The 24,584-nt window shown below is 51.9% G+C and overlaps 1 protein-coding gene across 2 annotated transcripts in view; it reads left to right on the forward strand.

The window, feature by feature from the left end:
* LOC144782497 (uncharacterized) overlaps window positions 1–24,584 on the forward strand; it is a 133,526-nt gene that overhangs the window by 96,341 nt on the left and 12,601 nt on the right. For both annotated transcript variants that reach the window (XM_078661886.1, XM_078661887.1), the window contains exons 6-9: window positions 1,975–2,090; window positions 3,812–3,945; window positions 11,412–11,480; window positions 12,325–12,477. In XM_078661886.1, the coding sequence (XP_078518012.1) occupies window positions 1,975–2,090; window positions 3,812–3,945; window positions 11,412–11,480; window positions 12,325–12,477 (472 nt within the window). The remainder of the gene's footprint in view (window positions 1–1,974; window positions 2,091–3,811; window positions 3,946–11,411; window positions 11,481–12,324; window positions 12,478–24,584) is intronic.

Raw genomic sequence — 24,584 nt, forward strand, 5'->3', positions numbered from 1 at the left:
TAGCCGTTAGGCCACATTCTCTCCCGTGATCTTCGGGAACAACACCTCCCCTTGGAACGACTCTTGGTGGCCTTCTGAACTAGGACCCTCACCCCCACTCCAACAGACCATGCCTTCAACCTTAGCATTAACTTGCACCATGAAAAGCCAAAATAATGCAGCCGCCTCTGCCTACTTCCTCAACCTTCGCATGCTCTGAAAGATCTTCAAACGGCTCCCCACCGGCGCCAGACTAACAGTCACTCAAGCCCTAGTTACCAGCCGGCTGGACTACGGCAACTCACTCTACGTAGGAATCACCCCGCAGACCCTGAAGAGACTGCAGACCATACAGAATGCAGCAGCCAGACTCATCCTCAAACTCCCTAGATGGACCCACATCCCCCCCCCACGCACCTCAAGAAGCTCCACTGGCTCCCCGTCCACAAGAGATGACACTTCCAGATGCTGATCCACGCCTACAGAGCCGAGCACAACCAAGGACCAGCGTGCATCAACCACCACCTGAACTGCCACCAACCCTCCAGATAGCTGCCCTGCAGCTACCGCTCCCTCACGCACCCCGCATCCGCCAAAGCAACTGTGGAGGACGCTCCTTGCCCTACCTCGCTGTGAAATCCTGGAATGACCTCATCCTCCGCTGATATACAGGAAAGGTCTCTAGACCAGTCTGTTCAACTGAACCTCTTCCCACCCCCCCACCCCCACGAAGCAGCAAGGTTCTCAGTGCCTGGATACCCTGACGGATGATTAGGTGCGCTCTACAAGTCCTGATTGGTTGGTTGATTCATAAAGTCATATTTCATCTACATCGGGGATTGTATAGCTCATTACCTGGGGCGTGATAACTTCGTAAGCAGAATAAACAAAGGGAAGGCTGCATTATAACCAAATATAAACAGTGAACTGGTGACTTGTAGAGTAACTGGAGCAGTCCCTCCAGAGTATCTGCTTCTAGATGAGCTTTGTGGTAAGACGTGCGTGAGGCAACACCCCCATCTTGTCCAGTAGGTAACAACCCTGTTCACATGGATGTGCCTTAAGTCCAGTCTGAACGTTTAGAGGTTCGAGGGAAGGGGCAGATGTCGCCTTGTTCATTCTGCTGATTGCATCAAACACGCTCTTGCTTTGGGTGGGCCGTTCTTTTTGTCTATACTCTTTAGTATGTGGAAGCAACTATCGAAGACTGACATGTTCTGGGTGATGGTCGAGAGTGCAGCAGAGACTGCTGTGAGATCACCGGGCCAGCCGTTCTCTCTCACAGACAGTCTGACAGGGTCTAGTCGCCTCACCTGCAGACAATCCAGAGGATGAAAACTGAGGCCACTTTTGATTGGGTGAAATCTACCCAAACAGAGTTGCTCTAACTACCTGCAGTTACAGCAATTCTGATGAAGTGCCTTTCATTCAGTCAAAGTAGTCCACTCTATGTTCACTGTTCTAGCCGTTGGCAGCCTTAGCCTCTCGCACTGCTGTGAGGGCCTTGGCAGGCGGCACGTGTGGCTTTCTGGATCTGGGCATTGAATCAGCACCTTTCTGTGCTCCCCTAAAGGAATGGACTTTGGTGGGTTTGCAAAACTAAATCCACTCCATAGGTCTACCTACATGAACTCTTTTAGGGAAAACACAGCATGCTCGCTTGAATATGTGCACTGCAACATGCAATAAAGTACATGCCTTCTGACAGTTACCTAATTAATTAGCCCATGAACTTGAGTCCAGCAGTAAAAAGAAGAATACCACAGACATGTCTCAAAATAAACGTACTTCCTCACAAAACAAACCCAGAAAATGTAAATCCTCCACAGACAACATAAGAATGTGGATGTTGCATCAAGACCCACACCTTGTTCCTGATTCAAACTCCTGTCTCTTCACTCATTTTTTTATTGTATCCAAATGATAATGGAAAAGCAACTCATCTTCTAAACGACTAAGAAAGTAACAGTGTGTTTATTGTGTGGTTTTTTTTAGATTTGTAAATTATGTGGATTTCCACCCGAGTGGGACCTGCATCGCCTCCGCTGGCACGGATAATACCGTCAAGGTGTGGGATGTCCGAATGAACAAGCTGCTTCAGCATTATCAAGGTGAGATGTGAATCCTGTCTCTAAGCAGACAGGAGAATATGTTTTCATCTTGCAGATTTCCATTGTGTTGACATCAGACAAGGAGCACACATGGCTGTTCTTTTTAAGTAAAAGTCCTATGTAACTGAGGTGTGTTCAGTGTTTATGGACAGCACTTGCATGTGCAGCAAAGGGTAAAGTCTGTGGTCCGGCTTTCCTCTCGTGCAAACCTTTCTACAAAGTGTCTTCCGTGGAGAGTGGAAGCCCTCGGAGGGCAGTTTTTGCATCAAACTTTTCAAGTGTTCTTGCGACAAACCTTAGGTTCTACTTGCATTCTGCTCCTGTCCCTCCTCTTGGGTTTGCTTACATGAATATTTCACTTGAGCGGTGCCATTTTACACTGACAGTTACTGTTAGTGACTTGTCGTTTACTGGAAATGGTGGCTCAGAAATGTAATTTACTAATGTACATATTTGCAGTTTGCCCAACAGAGGGTCCTACAGACCTCTCAAACACTGAAAGTCTGATTTCTAAAACAAATCATTGTAAAACGAGCTTGCATCAGTTCCATGCATTCATGGGTGGAAGAGGATAAGTGCCTTTGATTTGCCATGGTTAGATTTTCAGAAAGCATTACTAACTGACTGAAGTGAGTAGGTAGCACTGATTTGGCTCTTTGATCAGAGGCAAGGTTCAGCGTCTCCTGTTGTCTTCATCTAAGGAGTATATTATATATATTGTGGAGAAGTGTGGCTCAGGGGTTAGAGGCGGCAGACCCGGAATCTGAGATCGGTCCTGGACCAGGGTTCAATTCCCCGCCCCGGCGGGTCTTGGGCTAAAAATTCCACGGACTCGATAATTCTCACCCCGGTGCCTCCTCGACTCACGGGTTCACACTCTGCGACTCTGGGCAACAGCTTGCTTAATCTCCACAACGGCCCCTCGTGGCGGGATGCCTGACTTTCACCTTGTGGATACCCTGCTATCTCACAGGGGAATATCAGGAAGGGTTCCCTAAGCAAGCGCCGGGACACCTGCTTTGCGGGTAGCTGTGCGCTATATAAGCTCAACTACATTTATTTACATTTATGCCGCATAACTGCTGTTCTTCTCACTATACAACTTCAGAAATGTTGTGGTGTTCTTCCAGCCTAAACGGGAGACACCGCTCACTGCGTAAGTAGAGCTGTGCACAAGAGCTTCTACCGTCATTCTCTTAAAATGGGGGCAGAGGAGGATGTGTTTGTGAAATACTGAGGACTGTTGGCGTTGAGGTCCATGCATTGTGGGGTTTGTCTGTGAGGCTCCTATAGGTAGCTCTGGATACCCACAAGGTGACTAAACATTCTAGAAACTCCTGGGATTATTCCCAGGATTGGCCTTTTCTTGCCGGCCTTGATTCCGTTCTTGTAGTTTTGTTCTGGGGGGGTTTTGTTTATTCCTTCCTCGGTGTACCTCCTCATTGAGTAGACTCTTTTAATCATAGCAGCGTAAACTTTAGCAACTAAACCCTTGTACCCAGTCACAGTTGACTTTTGTGTGGTCTTCCTTGGATGTGTAGTTGTAAGGTGGGTAGACCAGATGTTTTCGTGAGCTGATAAAATTCCATGTTCCTTCTCAATCCTCCTTATGCGTGTCAAGGACCAGCCATGCTTGGAGGTTTCACGTGAACAGCGGGATAAACTGATGGTGCGCACACGTGATGTCACACGTTTAACAAAGATTCATTTCCTTTCTTTAGTGCACAGCGCAGCAGTGAACAGTCTGTCCTTCCACCCTTCTGGGAACTACCTCATCACTGCTTCCAATGACTCCACCCTGAAAATCCTGGATTTATTGGAGGGAAGGCTGCTGTACACTCTCCACGGTCATCAGGTGAGCGCAATGGATTTTTGTATGGTTTGCAGTGTGTTCGTTCGCTGTGAGGTGTTTGAAGCACTTGGTGATTGCGACTCTCACTTGTCTTCTCCAAGGCGATCGGCTTCACTCTTGTGGTGTCTCCTGAACCTTCACTGTCATAGATGACGGGAACTGGTAAATGTCCGCGTCCCTGTTTCTTCTTCTGTAATGTTATCTAGTAGGTATTGGGCGATGTGGTGTCAAGTGGTAGGAGTGTTCGTGTAAGTAACCCCCTGCATGGTGCCGCCTTGCTGCCGTCACCCCGCTTCATTTGGTGTCCATCTATAGATTCAAGGGTCTGCCTGAAGTGTTCTTTTCTTAGATTTTACTGCAGTTAAGGCCTTTCCTCTGCATTTATAGAAGGTGTTGTCAGACAAATGTGTTCTAGAAATGAGAAAAGATGTGGCCCTTAGTTCCAGTTCACACAAACTCATTACTTCTCAAAGTCCAAATACATTGACAGAGGGACAGCTACCCTTGTATCATTAAGCTGACCACGCATCACTGCACTCCACGGGGTAGAGACGCTTCAAGAACCGCAAATAGCAAGAGCTTCTTTTACTCCCACTATTCTCATTGAGGAGAAGGACCACATTCAGACGATGCCCACTCTGGATTCCCAACATGTAAACCAGTTCCCAGAAGAAAAAAATGTAAAGCCTCTTTATCCTGCTAAAATGCTTGCTCTTATAAATAAAGACGGGGTGTGTGATTGTGAGATCATTCATGCTTCACCTCCTTTTTTAAACAACGTCACCAAACTTAGCTGAACTACTTCGTGGTGATTCAAGATGTACTTTTCAGAAGGACTTCCCAACTGGTGTCTAAGGTGTGAATGACTTTAACCCATCAACAGACTGGCAGTTGTTGGTATTCATGTACCAATCACAACATATGGGGCATCGGCACACAGTCTTGTCGCCCTCCAACTCAACAGATGCAATACCAATGAAATGAAAAGGGTTCTTGTAAAGCGCATGGCTACCCGGGAATGACCTAGCGCTGATCGATCCTAAGGAAAGGGACCAGAGATTATGGGACGAGCCAAGTCTTCAGATGCCTTCGGAAAATGAGATGGTTGTGTTCTCTACGAAGGTACAATGGGAGGGAGTTCCAAAGCCTGGGGGCATTGTACGAAAAAACCCTGCCCCCCACTTCTAGCTTTTCTGATTCTGGGGACTACAGCTAGGTGAAGTGCGTCTGAACGAAGGTTTCTGGAGGCTTTATGCGGACAAATCAAAGTTTTCTTCTCCTCCGTGGTGTGCCTTCCTGCTTGTGGTGTGCTTTCTGTTTCTTGTGTTAAACATGTGTTTTGATTACGCTGCTCTTGCCATTTATATGACATTACAAGACGAATCCATGGAGGATTATCTGTTTGAAAACTGTCACTATTGTTTTTCACTCATTGCTTGAAAGCGCAAAGTTCTATCTTAAGCGGCCGGTACTATATTGTGGTTTTTATTCCTTTTAAAATCAAATCTAATTTGTGTAAATTAATTTGTTTAATGTTATGTATATCAACGATTTTTATTATTCATGAGTAGTAAACATACTTACTACTTTGTCAAGGATCATGCAATTGTTGTCCGTGGGGGCGATGAGTGCTGTTTTTATACTATAGTTTGGCCTGAATCCGGGCTGCGTGGCATCAAGGACCTGGTGGTTGCTGAGGTGATCTGTGAGATGTCGGTTGATTGGTTGTGCTAAGATTTTTGGCAGGTATAGCAGGTGGGAGATGGATCTGCAGTTGAAAAGCGAGGCTGAGTCAGCAGTTGGTTTCTTGAGCAGGGGCATGATGGTGGCATGTTTCTAGATGTCCTGGAATGTGGCTGAGTGGATGGAGGCGTTGAAGAGGGGTGTTAGTGCTTTGCTGATAGGTATTAGTCCTTTGATGAAGGTGTGATAGGGTCACGGGTCAGATGGGGCCCCTAAGTGGATGCTCTTTATGGGAGCAGCAATTTTTAGGTCTCGCCTAGGCAGCGTGCATGCGCTGCTCTAGGAGGGCCTTTAGCCATCAGTCTTCTCTTTTCAAGCACTCGTGCTTGTGGCGGCATCCACCTTGCGGGAGCAAGCAGCAGCGCGGCCATGTTGATTACAAACATATGGCCGCTGCTCGCTCCCGCAAGGTGGATGCCGCCACGAGTGCGAGTGCTTGAAAAGTGAAGACCACTTGTTTACGCTGTGAAGCACTTCTACCAGTCACTGCCTCTCTTCCGTCGCTGCTTTTTAAGGTTTATTAAACCAGCGCGACAGCTGCACTTGCTAAGTCGAATAGTGAACAATGGCAGCTGTGCGATTTTCTTATCTTCAGTGTTTGTTTCTAATATTCAGCCTCTTTCTGCTCTCCCAAGTGCCCCCTTTCAGATCCTCCTCTCCTTCCCCATTCTGCCAGCACCCTCCTACCCAATAGTCATCCTCCACCACCACCACCACCACGTCCACCACCACCACCACCACCACCACCACCATGTCCACCACCACCTGTGACCGGTAAAGTGTCATTGGAGGGCAGGGGTAATAGGAGTGTCAACCCTGGCTGTACATGGGACATTTAAGGATGCATTGGGTGCGGGAATAGGGGCTAGAAGTATTACACCAGCCCTAAGATACATTTTGAAGAGGTGCAATGTCACAGGGGCTCCTGTAAAAGCGCTCGCAGCATCTCTACCTCACAGTGGCATACCTGGATGAGCCACTCACTCAAAACAAGCATTGGCATAGCCAATAGGTCTCGCCATTGGGACTTTATAAGTGTTTAGCCATGCAACACTTGATGTTGTTGCATCAAGGATATTATACTGGATAACTAAACACTTCTAAGGTCCCAAAGGCGAAACATATGGGCTATGCCAATGCTTGTTACAGTTGTGACGGCACGGCACTACTTCAGGGTTTGTTCTTTGGCTGTGATGGGAAATTGAGTTGATGGTCAAAGTTGCCATATATGGAGGTGATTTTCTTACAGAAGAATTCCAAGAGCTTGTTGCTCCGGTCTTGTGAGTAGAAGTTGTTGCTGGAGGTGACAGGAGGCACAGTGGAATCCTTGGTGAAGGCCTTTGTGGTTCTAAAATAAGGGATTTCTAGACCATTGCTGGTCTAGCCCTGACTAGAGGGAGCAGTTGCTGATTCCTAAACAAGGCCTCACTAGCAGGTGCCGGTTCTAGGTAACGACCTGAGTCGGCGATTGCTTGCACTTGGACAAAGGCCGCACTATGATGTTACTTCTAGGTTAGGACCAGAATGGGTGGTTGCCAGTTGTTGAACTAGGTCTCACTGGTTCCAAGAGGAGACCTCTCTAGTCTGTTACTGGGACTTGAGCAGGTGTCACTAGGAGGCTGCTTGTTCTAGCTCATGATCGGAGTTAGAGGTGGAGAAAGCCTTATTAAGAGGTTAGCGGTTTTAGGGCCTGACCAGGGGCAGTGCTTGCTGGTAACCGGAGAAGGCATCAATAGGTGATTGCTGGTTCTTGTTGGACGTGCCCTTGTTCATCAGTAGGGGACTGCAGAGACCTGGACCAGTTCTAGGTCGTGGCCTGAGTTGGCGGTTGCAGGTATTTGGAGAAGGCCTAACTAAAGGGTTAGTGGTTCTAGGTCATGAGCGGGGGATTGCTGGGACTTGAGCATGTCTTACTAGGAGGATGCAGGTTCCCCGGAGAAACTGGAATAAAATTACCACCGACCAGCTCTTCACATCGCTTCACCAAAATCCTCCTGTAAAATCATCGGTCCCAAACCAAGCAGCCACCAACCTCACACAATGGATCACCCACAGCGCAGACGAATTAGCACCCTTGAAAAACCATCAAATCAAGCAAGGCAGCAAAAAAGCCCCCTGGTTTAATGATGACCTTAAGAAATCCAAGAAGATCTGTCGCACCCTCGAGAAAGCCTGGCGAAAAAACCCAACCAATGACAACCTGACCACCTTCAAGGACGCCACCCGCAAACACCACCAACTGATCCGATCCACAAAGAAATCAGCATTCAAGGATCGACTCGACAACAACGCCCACAACAGCAAAGAACTATTCAACATCGTCAAAGAGTTTACCAACCCCACTGCAGGCACCAACGACATCACTCCATCCCAAGACCTCTGCGACTCTCTAGCCTCGTTCGTCCACAACAAAATCGCTGACATACATAACAGCTTTGGAGACCAGCCCACCCCACCTACCTCCGAACTAAAACCCCCCCTCCAACAACCTTTACGCCTGGAACCCAATCACCACTGAAGACACCATCCGCCTGATGAACACCATTCACTCAGGATCACCAACCGACCCATGTCCCTGCCACATTTTCAACAAAGCAGACTCCATTATCGCACCCCATCTTCGAGACGTCATCAACTGCTCCCTCAACTCCGCCACCTTCCCGGAAAGCTGGAAACACGCCGAACTCAGCGCCCTCTTGAAGAAACCTACAGCAGACCCCACTGAACTTAAGAACTACCGCCCCATTTCGCTCCTCCCATTCCCTGCCAAAGTCATTGAGAAAGCCGTCGACAGTCAACTCGCCGCCTTCCTCGAATCCAACAAATCCCTCGACCCTTCACAGTCCGGCTTCCGAGCCAAACACAGCACCAAGACCGCCCTCATCGCAGCAACAGACGACATTCGAACTCTACTGGACAACGGAGAAACTGCTGCCCTCATCCTACTCGACCTCTCCGCAGCCTTCGACACAGTGTCATAGCACCCTCATACAACGCCTTAGCAACGTCGGAATACAAGGAAAAGCATTGGACTGGATCATCTCGTTCCTCGCCGGAAGAACCCAGAGAGTCCGCCTCCCCCCTTTTAGATCAGAGGCCACCAAAGTCATCTGCGGCGTACCCCAAGGATCTTCACTCAGTCCCACCCTCTTCAAAGTATACATGAGTCCCCTCGCATCCATAGCACGCCAACACAACCTCAACATCATCTCCTACGCAGACGACACCCAGCTGATCTCTCCCTCACCAAAGACCCAAACACCGCCAAAACCAACCTACACGAAGGGATGAAAGAAGTAGCCGAGTGGATGAAGAACAGCCGTCTAAAATTTAACTCGGACAAAACGGAAGTCCTCATCTTAGGATCATCCCCCTCCGCCTGGGACGACTCTTGGTAGCCATCAGCCCTGGGAACCGCACCCATACCAACGGACCACGCACGTAACCTGGGCTTCATCCTGGACTCCTCCCTCTCGATGACCAGACAAGTCAACGCTGTCTCATCATCATGCTTCAACATCCTACGTATGCTCAACAAAATCTTCCGTTGGATCCCCACCGAAACAAGAAAGACGGTCACCCATGCACTGGTCACAAGCCGACTAGACTACGGAAATACCCTTTACGCCGGAACCACAGCCAAACTACAGAAAAAACTCCAACGCATCCAAAACGCCTCAGCCAGGCTCATACTAGACATCCCCCGCCAAGCTCACATTTCCGGTCACCTGAAAGACCTCCACTGGCTCCCCGTCAACAAGAGAATAACGTTCCGCCTCCTCACCCACGCACACAAAGCCCTCTACAACCTAGGACCCGAATACCTCAACAAGCGCCTGTCCTTCTACACACCCACCCGCCAACTTCGATCGTCCAATCAAGCCCTCGCCGAAATTCCACGCATCCAAAGATCCACCATGGGAGGAAGATCCTTCTCCTACTTAGCGGCCAAGACCTGGAATTCCCTCCCCACCCACCTCCGCCTCACACAGAACCACCTCTCCTTCAGAAAACAACTAAAAACTTGGATATTTGATAAGTAAAGCTTCCCCCCTCCCTCAAGCGCCTTGAGACCCTCTGGGTGAGTAGCGCGCTATACAAATTTAAACTTGACTTGACTTGAGGTTGTAGGTCATCGCCTGGGTGGTGGAAAAAGCCTTACGAAGTGTTTAGTGGTTCTAGGTCAGGACCAGGGGGTGGTTCCTGGGACTTGAGCAGGTTTTACTAGGAGCCCTGGTTCTAGGTCATGGGCTCTGTTAGCGGTGGAGAGGGCCTTGTTAAGAGGTTAGTGGTTCTAGGTCATGACCCCTGGAGTAGTTGCTGGGACTTGAGCATGTCTTACTAGGAAGCTGCTGGAAATGTGTGGGGGGAGGGGGGGGGGAGAGAATGTGGATGGTTGAAAAGACGTTCTCAGCCCGGTGTCCTGCCTGCTCAGATCTGTTAATACACCTCTCGGAATGCGCTGCATGCGTCAGGCCCTGGAATGCGCCACCTGGGTGCTTGTTTTTGTCGGATTCCTGGGCTGCTGCTTCCTGAGGGGGGAGGGGGCGTCACAACCCCACCCTCCTGGTGTGTAGGTCCAGCAGATGCCATCAGCTTACACCAGGGTAGAGCCAAATTTACATTTCACAGGTCTGGAGTCCTGGAACGGAGTGGCCACCCCGGCGCGCCATGACGCACGGCGGCGGAGGGGGCCCCTGCCTTGTTTGGGTGCCTCGCTGTCCCGTCTTGGAGGCAAAGCCCCCGGGGCCTCGTTGCGCACTTTATGCCCTAAACGGAGAACAGAATTAGAGCAGCGTCATTGTATCTGTTCCTGCTTGTAGAGGGAATGGAGCAACACCCTTTCTGCACCCTGGCAAACAGTACGCACATTATTTTGGTTGTGTTCACATAATAAACAAGCATTTGCAAAGCAATAGGTCTCGCATTTACGCAAGTTTGAGCTATTGACATTGCAAATAACAGTGCCTTTTATTTGTGTTTTCGTTTTCAAAATAAAAGGCATTGTCCTTTACAATGCCAATAGCTTAAACTTGCGTAAATGCGAGACCTATTGCATTGCAAATGCTTGTTTTTTCTAGAGATGCTGTCCATATTCTTTGCAAACCTGACAGTCCGGACCTTATGATTTTTACTTCTTATTAGAAGCTGAGTAATTCTCATATCAGACTATGTAACTAAGCCTTTATGGCATTGCACTCTTATTTCTGTATCACTTATTTGAGATTTTGTAATAAAACACATTTTTCATTGGCCTACCACTCAGTTAATAAGTGGACCCAATTCAAATGTATTTACCCCTCTAATTTGTTGGGCCTGGTGTCAAAACAGGTGGGTTCACCGGACTATCCATAAAGGTGCAACTTTGTGGGGTTCACTGGACTATCCATAAAGTTGCAACTTTGTGGGGGTTCACTGGCTCCCCAGTGGCCACCCCATGCCTCCTGAGATTACCCATGTTCCCTCTTATGTCCCTGAACGCACGTGTGGTTGAAGTGTCCACAAACCCCGATTCTTTCATCCTCGATCCCAGTATGTGCAGTACTTGATGGCGTCTTGCTCTCTAATGTTGAACTTGAGTGCGCTGGAGGTGTAGAGTTTAAGTTGTCTGACGCCATGGAGCTGTTCGAACTGTGACACAGCACGTATAAAGCGTGTTATGCATCATTCTAGGCGGAGCATTATACTGCCTTTAACATTTCTAATGAACTCTTTTTGTGTTACAGGGACCAGCCACTTGTGTCGCCTTCTCACGAGCGGGGGATTCCTTTGCTTCTGGGGGCTCCGATGAACAGGTGGGTGCGCTGTGCTTGAAGGAGGGAAGGGCAGATCTCAAGTGCCACCAACTCTCAGAATCTGGTGACGGTAACTGTCCGATCTTCTCAAGGGGCAGTACCTTGGACTGCAATGGATTAGATATGCTTCACAAGTGACCACGTCCCTCTGTTATCCATTGGTCTGCTCCACAAGTGACCACGCCCCTCTGTTATCCATTGGTCTGCTCCACAAGTGATTACGTCCCTCTGTTATCCATTGGTCTGCTCCACAAGTGTCCACGTCCCTCTGTTATCCATTGGTCTGCTCCACAAGTGATTACGTCCCTCTGTTATCCATTGGTTTGCTCCACAAGTGTCCACGTTCCTCTGTTCTCCATTGGTCTGCTCCATAAGTGACCACGTCCCTCTGTTCTCCATTGGTCTGCTCCACAAGTGACCACGTCCCTCTGTTCTCCATTGGTCTGCTCCACAAGTGACCACGTCCCTCTGTTCTCCATTGGTCTGCTCCACAAGTGACCACGTCCCTCTGTTCTCCATTGGTCTGCTCCACAAGTGACCACGTCCCTCTGGTATCCATTGGCTCTGCTCCACAAGTGACCACGTCCCTCTGGTATCCATTGGCTCTGCTCCACAAGTGACCACGTCCCTCTGTTATCCATTGGTCTGCTCCACAAGTGACCACGTCCCTCTGTTCTCCATTGGTCTGCTCCACAAGTGACCACGTCCCTCTGTTCTCCATTGGTCTGCTCCACAAGTGACCACGTCCCTCTGTTATCCATTGGTCTGCTCCACAAGTGTCCACGTTCCTCTGTTCTCCATTGGTCTGCTCCACAAGTGACCACGTCCCTCTGTTATTCAACAGGTCATGGTCTGGAAGACTAACTTCGACGCCACCGACTACGGGGAGGTGCTGAGGACCCAGCAGAGATCTACCAGTGTGTGTGGGGTGGAGCCGACCGTGGACCCCCGCGCAAGGCTTTCACAGCAGAGTACGGCCAAAGGATATAGTGTTGAGGTGAGCGATACTGTAAAGAGGCTTGATTCGAACAAAGACTGCCACTGTTTGCTTGTTTCCGCTCTTCTTTTGATTTTATCCCTCTCCTTGCAGTACTGGTGTCTTGGCACATTGTGTGTCCCCACTCTACCCCAGCTCTTTACTTGGTAACTAAGGTGCCTCACCATTGTTAATGAAGTGAAGGGGTATTCAACTGGCTGGATCCTGGACGCCGTGCACCACGCTGAACTTCGTGCGGTGCACCACTCTTAAAGCGCCAGTTGATAGGGTTTGGGACATTTGAACAAGGAAACTAAACTGGATCAGAAGAAATATCACAGCCAAAGGGATGAGCTTTCTGCAAAGAGATATCACTTGACACCTGTTGCCGGGGCAGCAGCATAGTGATAAAGATGGAAATCCTGACGTTGCGGAGCACGGATCCACGCTGTCGCACCTAGGTGGCAACTGCGGTGGAAGTAAAAGCTGGATGCCATTTGAAGTTAGGTTCTTATTTATGGGTTACAGCATTATAATTCAAAGCTTTGCCTTTTTTTGCAAAGAAAGAGTCCATGATTCTTTGTCCCCTGCACTATAGACCATCTCTCCTGCGGACTCTGGCAAACTTTCTTGAGCATCATATGGCTATACAGCTCTGCTCCTTTCTTGAACCCCACGGTATTGGTGACGACGCTCAGGGTGGCTTCCGCCTTGGTCATACCACAAAGGTGGTGGTAGCAGCAGCCGTCGTGGATCTTCATGTGTCTGCTGACCGTGGCGGCGCCGGTGCCATGCCCTGGTCTGACGTGTCATCTGCATTTGATACTGTTGACCACTGTCTCTTGATGTATATCTTAGGTGGACATATGCTTATGTTTGGCTCAAACAAGCGTGATGCTTCCATCTTCACTTCCACCATCATCAGTTGAGTTCCTTGGACTTTTGCACGGTCGCGTTGCCTGGGTAACTTCTGCCTTAAGCTCTTTGCATGCTTCATCTGGTCAACTACCTTCCAATGTTGCTCCTACTCTAATGAAACGCTGCTTCTGTTGCATCTGCGCTGTATGTTGGAGTGTATGCACTGCATGGGAAGTAATAGACTTCAATTCAATGTTGATGAAACTCCGTTGCTGGTGACTGCCCAGCGTGCAGATCTCTGGTGTATCTACCTTTGACCCCTGAACCAGGTCTTGCCTTCTCTTATTGTTAAAAGCTTAGGAGTAAAAAAGAATCTTTTCAGGTCATGGAGCTGCAGCAGTCTCATCAGAAGATGCTCCAAGTCCTTCCTATTTTAACCCCGGCAGAGATTCCGGCTGCGAGCCAAAGACGTGAAATGATGGCTGAATGTACAAGGACTCTCCAGCGGGGTGATATTTCCCCAAGCACTGGATGTGCAGTGTGTAGGTCGGCAGAAGGAACCAGAGCACTCACAGAAGAGGGTTTCTTTTCGAAGTACAAGAGCACCCAGTGGCACAGCACACGTGGGTAATTTGTGGTCATATTGGAGTAAACTTGGCCCTTGTACCACCTGAGCGAGGCCCTATAAGAATGTAAAAGAGAATAGCGTACAAACAAGTGCTCCATGTCCATCCAGGAAGTCTCTCTTATATTCATAAAAGATGGAATCTCTCTACACAATTCTTTCACCGGAGTCAATCAGACATTAGCCTGCAGCACAGAACTGCCCTTCTTGAGGTGATGGAAACCATTACATGTGTTTTGGATGAAGGTTCCCCAGACATCACCACCACAGGCCACTGCTCAGTGTCCACTCTCCCCTAATGTCACCACCACAGGACACTGCTCAGTGTCCACTCTCCCCTAATGTCACTACCATAGGACACTGCTCAGTGTCCACTCTCCCCCAATGTCACCCCCACAGGACGCTGCTCAGTGTCCACTCTCCCCCAATGTCACTGCCATAGGACGCTGCTCAGTGTCCACTCTCCCCTAATGTCACCCCCATAGGACGCTGCTCAGTGTCCACTCTCCCCTAATGTCACCACCACAGGCCACTGCTCAGTGTCCACTCTCCCCTAATGTCACCACCACAGGACACTGCTCAGTGTCCACTCTCCCCTAATGTCACCCCCACAGGACGCTGGTCAGTGTCCACTCTCCCCTAATGTCACCACCACAGGCCACTGCTCAGTGTCCACTCTCCCCTAATGTCACGACCATAGGACACTGCTCAGTGTCCACTCTCCCCTAATGTCACGACCATAGGACACTGCTCAGTGTCCACTCTACCCTAATGTCACCACCACAGGCCACTGCTCAGTGTCCACTCTCCCCTAATGTCACCACCACAGGACACTGCTCAGTGTCCACTCTCCCCTAATGTCACCACTACAGGACGCTGCTCAGTGTCCTCTCTCCCCTAATGTCACCACCACAGGCCACTGCTCAGTGTCCACTCTCCCCTAATGTCACCACCACAGGCCACTGCTCAGTGTCCACTCTCCCCTAATGTCACCACCACAGGACACTGCTCAGTGTCCACTCTCCCCTAATGTCACCACCACAGGCCACTGCTCAGTGTCCACTCTCCCCTAATGTCACCACCACAGGACACTGCTCAGTGTCCACTCTCCCCTAATGTCACCCGCACAGGACGCTGGTCAGTGTCCACTCTCCCCTAATGTCACCACCACAGGCCACTGCTCAGTGTCCACTCTCCCCTAATGTCACGACCATAGGACACTGCTCAGTGTCCACTCTCCCCTAATGTCACTACCATAGGACGCTGCTCAGTGTCCACTCTCCCCTAATGTCACCACCACAGGCCACTGCTCAGTGTCCACTCTCCCCTAATGTCACCACTACAGGACGCTGCTCAGCGTCCACTCTCCCCTAATGTCACCACCACAGGACGCTGCTCAGCGTCCACTCTCCCCTAATGTCACCACCACAGGACACTGCTCAGTGTCCACTCTCCCCTAATGTCACCCCCACAGGCCACTGCTCAGTGTCCACTCTTCCCCTAATGTCACCACCACAGGCCGCTGCTCAGTGTCCACTCTCCCCTAATGTCACTACCATAGGACGCTGCTCAGTGTCCACTCTCCCCTAATGTCACCACCACAGGCCACTGCTCAGTGTCCACTCTCCCCTAATGTCACCACCACAGGACGCTGCTCAGTGTCCACTCTCCCCTAATGTCACCACCACAGGACGCTGCTCAGCGTCCACTCTCCCCTAATGTCACCACCACAGGACGCTGCTCAGCGTCCACTCTCCCCTAATGTCACCACCACAGGACGCTGCTCAGCGTCCACTCTCCCCTAATGTCACCACCACAGGACGCTGCTTAGTGTCCACTCTCCCCTAATGTCACCCCCACAGGCCACTGCTCAGTGTCCACTCTCCCCTAATGTCACCACCACAGGCCACTGCTCAGTGTCCACTCTCCCCTAATGTCACTACCATAGGACGCTGCTCAGTGTCCACTCGCCCCTAATGTCACCACCACAGGCCACTGCTCAGTGTCCACTCTCCCCTAATGTCACCACTACAGGACGCTGCTCAGCGTCCACTCTCCCCTAATGTCACCACCACAGGACGCTGCTCAGCGTCCACTCTCCCCTAATGTCACCACCACAGGACGCTGCTCAGCATCCACTCTCCCCTAATGTCACCCCCACAGGCCACTGCTCAGTGTCCACTCTCCCCTAATGTCACCCCCACAGGCCACTGCTCAGTGTCCACTCTCCCCTAATGTCACCATGTTGGAAATGGGATCCCCGGCTGGCCAGGGCTTTCGCCAAAGTCAGTCAGAGACCACCACCCCCAAGTCAGGGCAAGGGAGTTACACGCCAAGATAACCCCTACTCACCCTCTAGGTAACGTGGCGCGAGCAGCAAGGCTAAACTTGGAGGCGATGTAGGCTAAGTATTTGCGCACGCACCCCAGCAACAACACCCAAAGGCCCACCACAAAGGAAACTCCACACAAGGTTATATAAAAATAGCCTTTGTATTACACCAAAACACATTAGATAAAACACACACTTTACAATGTGCCAGAGGCACGGGCAGAATTTACAGGGGATATTTACAAGACAGGGCCACCTGGGCCACTGTCAGGAATCAGAAGTAGCACTTTCAGAAATAGCACTTAGAACATAGAATATAAATGTACTTTAGCACAAAATAGTATACAACCAGTAATCACTGGTAACCAGGACCTCACTAGCACCACCTGTACTAGGGAGAAAACAACCACCTATGTATCACAATACCTGTAGGGGTGTAAGAACATACACATGATGCAATGCATGACATTCATTCAGAGGTGTAAAAACAATAACAATGGCGCCAAACTCACAAGTCACCACCTGTGACTGTCCATAGGCAGGAACACCAGAACTGTCCCAATGTCAGGGGCCTAAACGTGGCAGCTGCCCACAAAGTGCTGGGCAGCTGAAAGAACAATGATGGGGCCAACGCTGGAGCCTCGCAGGCTCTGGCCAACTGACTGTCCCCTGAGCCCCTCTGGGCTCTAAACGAGGACTGGCCCCTCAGGAGCCTCTCAGGCTCAAGATAACTGATGCCCCTAGAGCCCTCGTGGCTCTAAATAACTGTTTGGCACTTCGAGCCTCTCACAACTGTGGCGCCTTTCTGTGGGAGTCACCCCCTCTGGGGGACTCGAGAACACTGGCCCGTCATTGGAGTCCCCCTCCTGGGGACTCGAAGTAAAAATGGGGCGCCTAGAGCCTCTCAGGGCTCGTGAAATAATTGCCCCCTTGAGCCTCTCGGGCTCAACTACCAAATTATGCCCTGAGACTCGCAGGCTCTGAATACCGGAGGGGGGGGGGGGCGCGAGCACCGACAATGTGCCCCGACGTCCCCCCTCTCTCTCAACTGCCCTGGACTTGGAGCTCCCGCCCAGCCGGCTTCACTTACCGGCACTTCTGCAGGCGGGGGCTCCTTCCGGCGGTTGCTGCAGACTTCCTCTGTTGCTCCGGTGCGGAGCAGGCTACACACTGGGTCCGGAGGAGGCGGGGTAGGCTCTCGTCCTCCTCCTTGATGGCGACGCACCCTCGGCCGTCGGCGGGGCTCTCCCAGGCCACGGGAGCCCCGCGGGACCAAAATCACTTCCGGGGTCGTCCTGTTGTCCCTCTGCCTCCTGGACAGCACGTGCGGCCGGCGCCCCAGCCGCAATTAGGCCGCCATTTATCCGACGTCCTCGAGGACGCTCCTTCCGTTGCCGGGCAACCCTCCTGGCCAGGCTGATACTCGATAGGCTGGCAGGACAGCCAATGGCAGCGCGGCCCTGCAGACGAGCCCCCAGGCTCCGGGTCGCGCTGCTGGGCAGGCAGGAACTTCTTCTCGCCGCAATCCGGGGTAGCCTCCCGGGAATTCACAATTAAAAGCGAGGTGGCACTCGCTTGGGCGGCAATGTCCCTGGCAGGGTGGGCACCTGCCAGGGGGCTCCCAGATCAGCCCAGATCGGGGCGAATGCCGGGTGGGCACCGGCTCTCCCCAATAAAGCGCTCCTAGCGCTAGGACGAAAATAACGCGCTCTCAAGCGCTAGAGGCCCAAACAAAGCGCTCCCAGGCGCTAGGAAAATCAGGATGCGCTCACCAGCGCTAGGGACAACCAAGTCAGCAAAAGTCCTTCCAGGGGGGGCAGGGGGCAAGGCTGGGTCCAGAGCCAGCTCACTGGGTCTCCAGGCAGGGAGACACCCCAAGTGGCGGTCCTCTGGCCCAGCAGCAGCAACAGCCCCCTCAGGATCCTGGAAGAGAACAACATCTGTGGGGACACAGCCCCATTTTTATACAGTGCATTCCTTTGTTCAAGGGTGCAGAGTGGGGGCGGAACCAGTCGCAGCTGGTTCTTGAGTACTCTGTTTACCTCAACCACCCTCTCTATTCACTGGCAGGGCTTGGGTCATTAGACACACCACAGGGGGGCGGAGCCAGCATTGTGTGGGGAAAACCCAGCCCATCCAGGACACAGGTACACTCCTCCCACACATCACTCATGCTAATCTCCCACTCACCACCGGGCAGACCCATCCAGACTTCCTGGAGCCTGGCATGCCAGCCAGCTCCAGCCAATCACACGCCAGCACCCTCACAGCACACGTACAGCCATGTCTAGAAATGGCGCTTCGCTACTAGACACATACATGCTGCATACACCATCTCGCAGCATTCACTCTCACGAGTTCACACATACCAGACTCAAGCCTGTACACCCCACGCATCAGGAACTACCAGGGACACATACATTCCCCATGCATTCCTATGGGCGGGCAGGCCTAGCTCAGCACATGCACTCAGAGTGCGCACGCACTTTCCACTGGGACACAGTGAAAGTGCGCAGAATCCCAAAAATCACCATCACCAGGTCACCATTTCACGCAAAAAGTCTAGGGGTGGACCTGCCCTAAGGGCCAAAGTCCAACACACCACAGGACACTGCTCAGTGTCCACTCTCCCCTAATGTCACCACTACAGGACGCTGCTCAGCGTCCACTCTCTCCTAATGTCACCACCACAGGACGCTGCTCAGCGTCCACTCTCCCCTAATGTCACTACCATAGGACGCTGCTCAGTGTCCACTCTCCCCTAATGTCACCACCACAGGACGCTGATCAGTGTCCACTCTCCCCTAATGTCACCACCACAGGACGCTGCTCAGTGTCCACTCTCCCCTAATATCACCCCCACAGGCCACTGCTCAGTGTCCACTCTCCCCTAATGTCACCACCACAGGCCACTGCTCAGTGTCCACTCTCCCCTAATGTCACCACCACAGGCCACTGCTCAGTGTCCACTCTCCCCTAATGTCACCACCACAGGCCACTGCTCAGTGTCCACTCTCCCCTAATGTCACCACCACAGGCCACTGCTCAGTGTCCACTCTCCCCTAATGTCACCACCACAGGCCACTGCTCAGTGTCCACTCTCCCCTAATGTCACGACCATAGGACACTGCTCCGTGTCCACTCTCCCCTAATGTCACGACCATAGGACACTGCTCAGTGTCCACTCTACCCTAATGTCACCACCACAGGCCGCTGCTCAGTGTCCACTCTCCCCTAATGTCACCACCACAGGACGCTGCTCAGTGTCCACTCTCCCCTAATGTCACCACCACAGGACACTGCTCAGTGTCCACTCTCCCCTAATGTCACCACCACAGGCCACTGCTCAGTGTCCACTCTCCCCTAATGTCACCACCACAGGACACTGCTCAGTGTCCACTCTCCCCTAATGTCACCCGCACAGGACGCTGGTCAGTGTCCACTCTCCCCTAATGTCACCACCACAGGCCACTGCTCAGTGTCCACTCTCCCCTAATGTCACGACCATAGGACACTGCTCAGTGTCCACTCTCCCCTAATGTCACTACCATAGGACGCTGCTCAGTGTCCACTCTCCCCTAATGTCACCACCACAGGCCACTGCTCAGTGTCCACTCTCCCCTAATGTCACCACTACAGGACGCTGCTCAGCGTCCACTCTCCCCTAATGTCACGACCATAGGACACTGCTCAGTGTCCACTCTCCCCTAATGTCACTACCATAGGACGCTGCTCAGTGTCCACTCTCCCCTAATGTCACCACCACAGGCCACTGCTCAGTGTCCACTCTCCCCTAATGTCACCACTACAGGACGCTGCTCAGCGTCCACTCTCCCCTAATGTCACGACCATAGGACACTGCTCAGTGTCCACTCTCCCCTAATGTCACTACCATAGGACGCTGCTCAGTGTCCACTCTCCCCTAATGTCACCACCACAGGCCACTGCTCAGTGTCCACTCTCCCCTAATGTCACCACCACAGGACGCTGCTCAGCGTCCACTCTCCCCTAATGTCACCACCACAGGACACTGCTCAGTGTCCACTCTCCCCTAATGTCACCCCCACAGGCCACTGCTCAGTGTCCACTCTCCCCTAATGTCACCACCACAGGCCGCTGCTCAGTGTCCACTCTCCCCTAATGTCACCACCACAGGCCACTGCTCAGTGTCCACTCTCCCCTAATGTCACCACCACAGGACACTGCTCAGTGTCCACTCTCCCCTACTGTCACCCCCACAGGCCACTGCTCAGTGTCCACTCTCCCCTAATGTCACTACCATAGGACGCTGCTCAGTGTCCACTCTCCCCTAATGTCACCACCACAGGCCACTGCTCAGTGTCCACTCTCCCCTAATGTCACCACCACAGGACACTGCTCAGTGTCCACTCTCCCCTAATGTCACCACCACAGGACGCTGCTCAGCGTCCACTCTCCCCTAATGTCACCACCACAGGACGCTGCTCAGCGTCCACTCTCCCCTAATGTCACCACCACAGGACGCTGCTCAGCGTCCACTCTCCCCTAATGTCACCACCACAGGACGCTGCTTAGTGTCCACTCTCCCCTAATGTCACCCCCACAGGCCACTGCTCAGTGTCCACTCTCCCCTAATGTCACCACCACAGGCCACTGCTCAGTGTCCACTCTCCCCTAATGTCACCACCACAGGCCACTGCTCAGTGTCCACTCTCCCCCAATGTCACCACCACAGGCCACTGCTCAGTGTCCACTCTCCCCTAATGTCACCCCCACAGGCCACTGCTCAGTGTCCACTCTCCCCTAATGTCACCCCCACAGGCCACTGCTCAGTGTCCACTCTCCCCTAATGTCACCACCACAGGCCACTGCTCAGTGTCCACTCTCCCCCAATGTCACCACCACAGGCCACTGCTCACTGTCCACTCTCCCCCAATGTCACCACCACAGGCCACTGCTCAGTGTCCACTCTCCCCTAATGTCACGACCATAGGACACTGCTCAGTGTCCACTCTCCCCCAATGTCACCACCACAGGCCACTGCTCAGTGTCCACTCTCCCCTAATGTCACCACCACAGGCCACTGCTCAGTGTCCACTCTCCCCCAATGTCACCACCACAGGCCACTGCTCAGTGTCCACTCTCCCCCAATGTCACCACCACAGGCCACTGCTCAGTGTCCACTCTCCCCCAATGTCACCACCACAGGCCACTGCTCAGTGTCCACTCTCCCCCAATGTCACCCCCACAGTCCACTGCTTAGTGTCCACTCTCCCCTAATGTCACCACCACAGGTCACTGCTCAGTGTCCACTCTCCCCCAATGTCACCACCACAGGCCACTGCTCAGTGTCCACTCTCCCCTAATTTCACCACCACAGGCCACTGCTCAGTGTCCACTCTCCCCTAATGTCACCACCACAGGCCACTGCTCAGTGTCCACTCTCCCCTAATGTCACCCCCACAGGCCACTGCTCAGTGTCCACTCTCCCCTAATGTCACCCCCACAGGCCACTGCTCAGTGTCCACTCTCCCCTAATGTCACCACCACAGGACGCTGCTCAGTGTCCACTCTCCCCTAATATCACCACCACAGGCCACTGCTCAGTGTCCACTCTCCCCTAATGTCACCACCACAGGACGCTGCTCAGTGTCCACTCTCCCCCAATGTCACCACCACAGGCCACTGCTCAGTGTCCACTCTCCCCTAATGTCACCCCCACAGGCCACTGCTCAGTGTCCACTCTCCCCCAATGTCACCCCCCACAGGCCACTGCTCAGTGTCCACTTAACCCTAATGTCACCACCACAGGCCACTGCTCAGTGTCCACTCTCCCCTAATGTCACCACCACAGGCCACTGCTCAGTGTCCACTCTCCCCCAATGTCACCCCCACAGGACGCTGGTCAGTGTCCACTCTCCCCTAATGTCACGACCATAGGACACTGCTCAGTGTCCACTCTACCCTAATGTCACCACCACAGGCCACTGCTCAGTGTCCACTCTCCCCTAATGTCACCCCCACAGGCCACTGCTCAGTGTCCACTCTCCCCTAATGTCACCACCACAGGCCACTGCTCAGTGTCCACTCTCCCCCAATGTCACCACCACAGGCCACTGCTCAGTGTCCACTCTCCCCTAATGTCACCCCCACAGGCCACTGCTCAGTGTCCACTCTCCCCTAATGTCACCACCACAGGCCACTGCTCAGTGTCCACTCTCCCCTAATGTCACCACCACAGGCCACTGCTCAGTGTCCACTCTCCCCTAATGTCACCACCACAGGCCACTGCTCAGTGTCCACTCTCCCCCAATGTCACCCCCACAGGACGCTGGTCAGTGTCCACTCTCCCCTAATGTCACCACCACAGGCCACTGCTCAGTGTCCACTCTCCCCCAATGTCACCACCACAGGCTACTGCTCAGTGTCCACTCTCCCCTAATGTCACCCCCACAGGCCACTGCTCAGTGTCCACTCTCCCCTAATGTCACCCCCACAGGCCACTGCTCAGTGTCCACTCTCCCCTAATGTCACCACCACAGGCCACTGCTCAGTGTCCACTCTACCCTAATGTCACCACCACAGGCCACTGCTCAGTGTCCACTCTACCCTAATGTCACCACCACAGGCCACTGCTCAGTGTCCACTCTCCCCTAATGTCACTCCCACAGGCCACTGCTCAGTGTCCACTCTCCCCTAATGTCACCACCACAGGCCACTGCTCAGTGTCCACTCTCCCCTAATGTCACCACCACAGGCCACTGCTCAGTGTCCACTCTCCCCTAATGGCACCACCACAGGACGCTGCTCAGTGTCCTCTCTCCCCTAATGTCACCACCACAGGCCACTGCTCAGTGTCCACTCTCCCCTAATGTCACCACCACAGGCCACTGCTCAGTGTCCACTCTCCCCTAATGTCACCACCACAGGACACTGCTCAGTGTCCACTCTCCCCTAATGTCACCACCACAGGACACTGCTCAGTGTCCACTCTCCCCTAATGTCACCACCACAGGACACTGCTCAGTGTCCACTCTCCCCTAATGTCACCCCCACAGGCCACTGCTCAGTGTCCACTCTCCCCCAATGTCACCCCCACAGGACGCTGGTCAGTGTCCACTCTCCCCTAATGTCACGACCATAGGACACTGCTCAGTGTCCACTCTACCCTAATGTCACGACCATAGGACACTGCTCAGTGTCCACTCTACCCTAATGTCACCACCACAGGACGCTGCTCAGTGTCCACTCTCCCCTAATGTCACGACCATAGGACACTGCTCAGTGTCCACTCTACCCTAATGTCACCACCACAGGACGCTGCTCAGTGTCCACTCTACCCTAATGTCACGACCATAGGACACTGCTCAGTGTCCACTCTCCCCTAATGTCACGACCATAGGGCGCTGCTGAAACCTCAGGAATCAAACTTATTTTTTCACAAAACACTGAAAAGTTTGCGGTTTGTCTGCACCTCTCCTGTCTACAGTGCACTTCTACTAGTATAATATAGCATGGGCCTCCCAGCTCTGGGATCACTGTTGTAGGATTGTGGACTATATTGAAACCGAAAGAAAGCCATGGTAAACATGCAGACATGTTATGGTTAAGGATCCCAGATTTCAGTTTTACTGATTTTACAGATAGACACAGAAAACAGTGTGTTTTTTGCCTTGATTACTTTTAGAAGCAGAAAAATGGCATTCTTGCTCGCGATGAGAAACTACCAGTCCGCGTTGAGAAAGCTGCCACTCGAGTACAAATCTACTCGAGCGGCGGAAAATGCGGCTTGCACTGTGCATGATGCCGTTCACAATCATTGCACAGTGCGGACAAGCATCCAGCACTGTGCAATCACTGCGAACAGCATTTCCCTACCACACTACGCAGTTCGCGCAGCTACACATAGCGCGATGTAGTTAAACGTGATCTTTGCGTAGCGTGGTGCAACTACGCGTACTAGCCCAGGGTTACTCTCCATGCCGTCTTCTTGAATTCCAGGCCAGCTGCTTAACAGATAGACGGCAGGGGTAGTTTAACAAAATAAATAAATAAAACAGGATAAAATTTCATTGAATACTGTCATGTCAACATATCAAATTATATTTGTAGAATGATTATATTTACCAGTGAGTGTATTGGAATGTCCTTTTTGGCTGCTTAATACATTAAAACACGACAGTCATCAAAGTAGCAATGATCGTTTATCAGTAAAATTGACGTGGAAATATACAACTTCGCAACTTAACTTCTTTATAAATCCCAAAATAAATACTGATAAGATGGCTAAAAAAGAAATATGGATAAATTCGGACAGAAATGTTTTAAAAAATAT

This window comes from Lissotriton helveticus, chromosome 9, assembly GCF_964261635.1.
Source record: "Lissotriton helveticus chromosome 9, aLisHel1.1, whole genome shotgun sequence".
In the NCBI taxonomy this organism is placed as follows: Eukaryota; Metazoa; Chordata; class Amphibia; order Caudata; family Salamandridae; genus Lissotriton; species Lissotriton helveticus.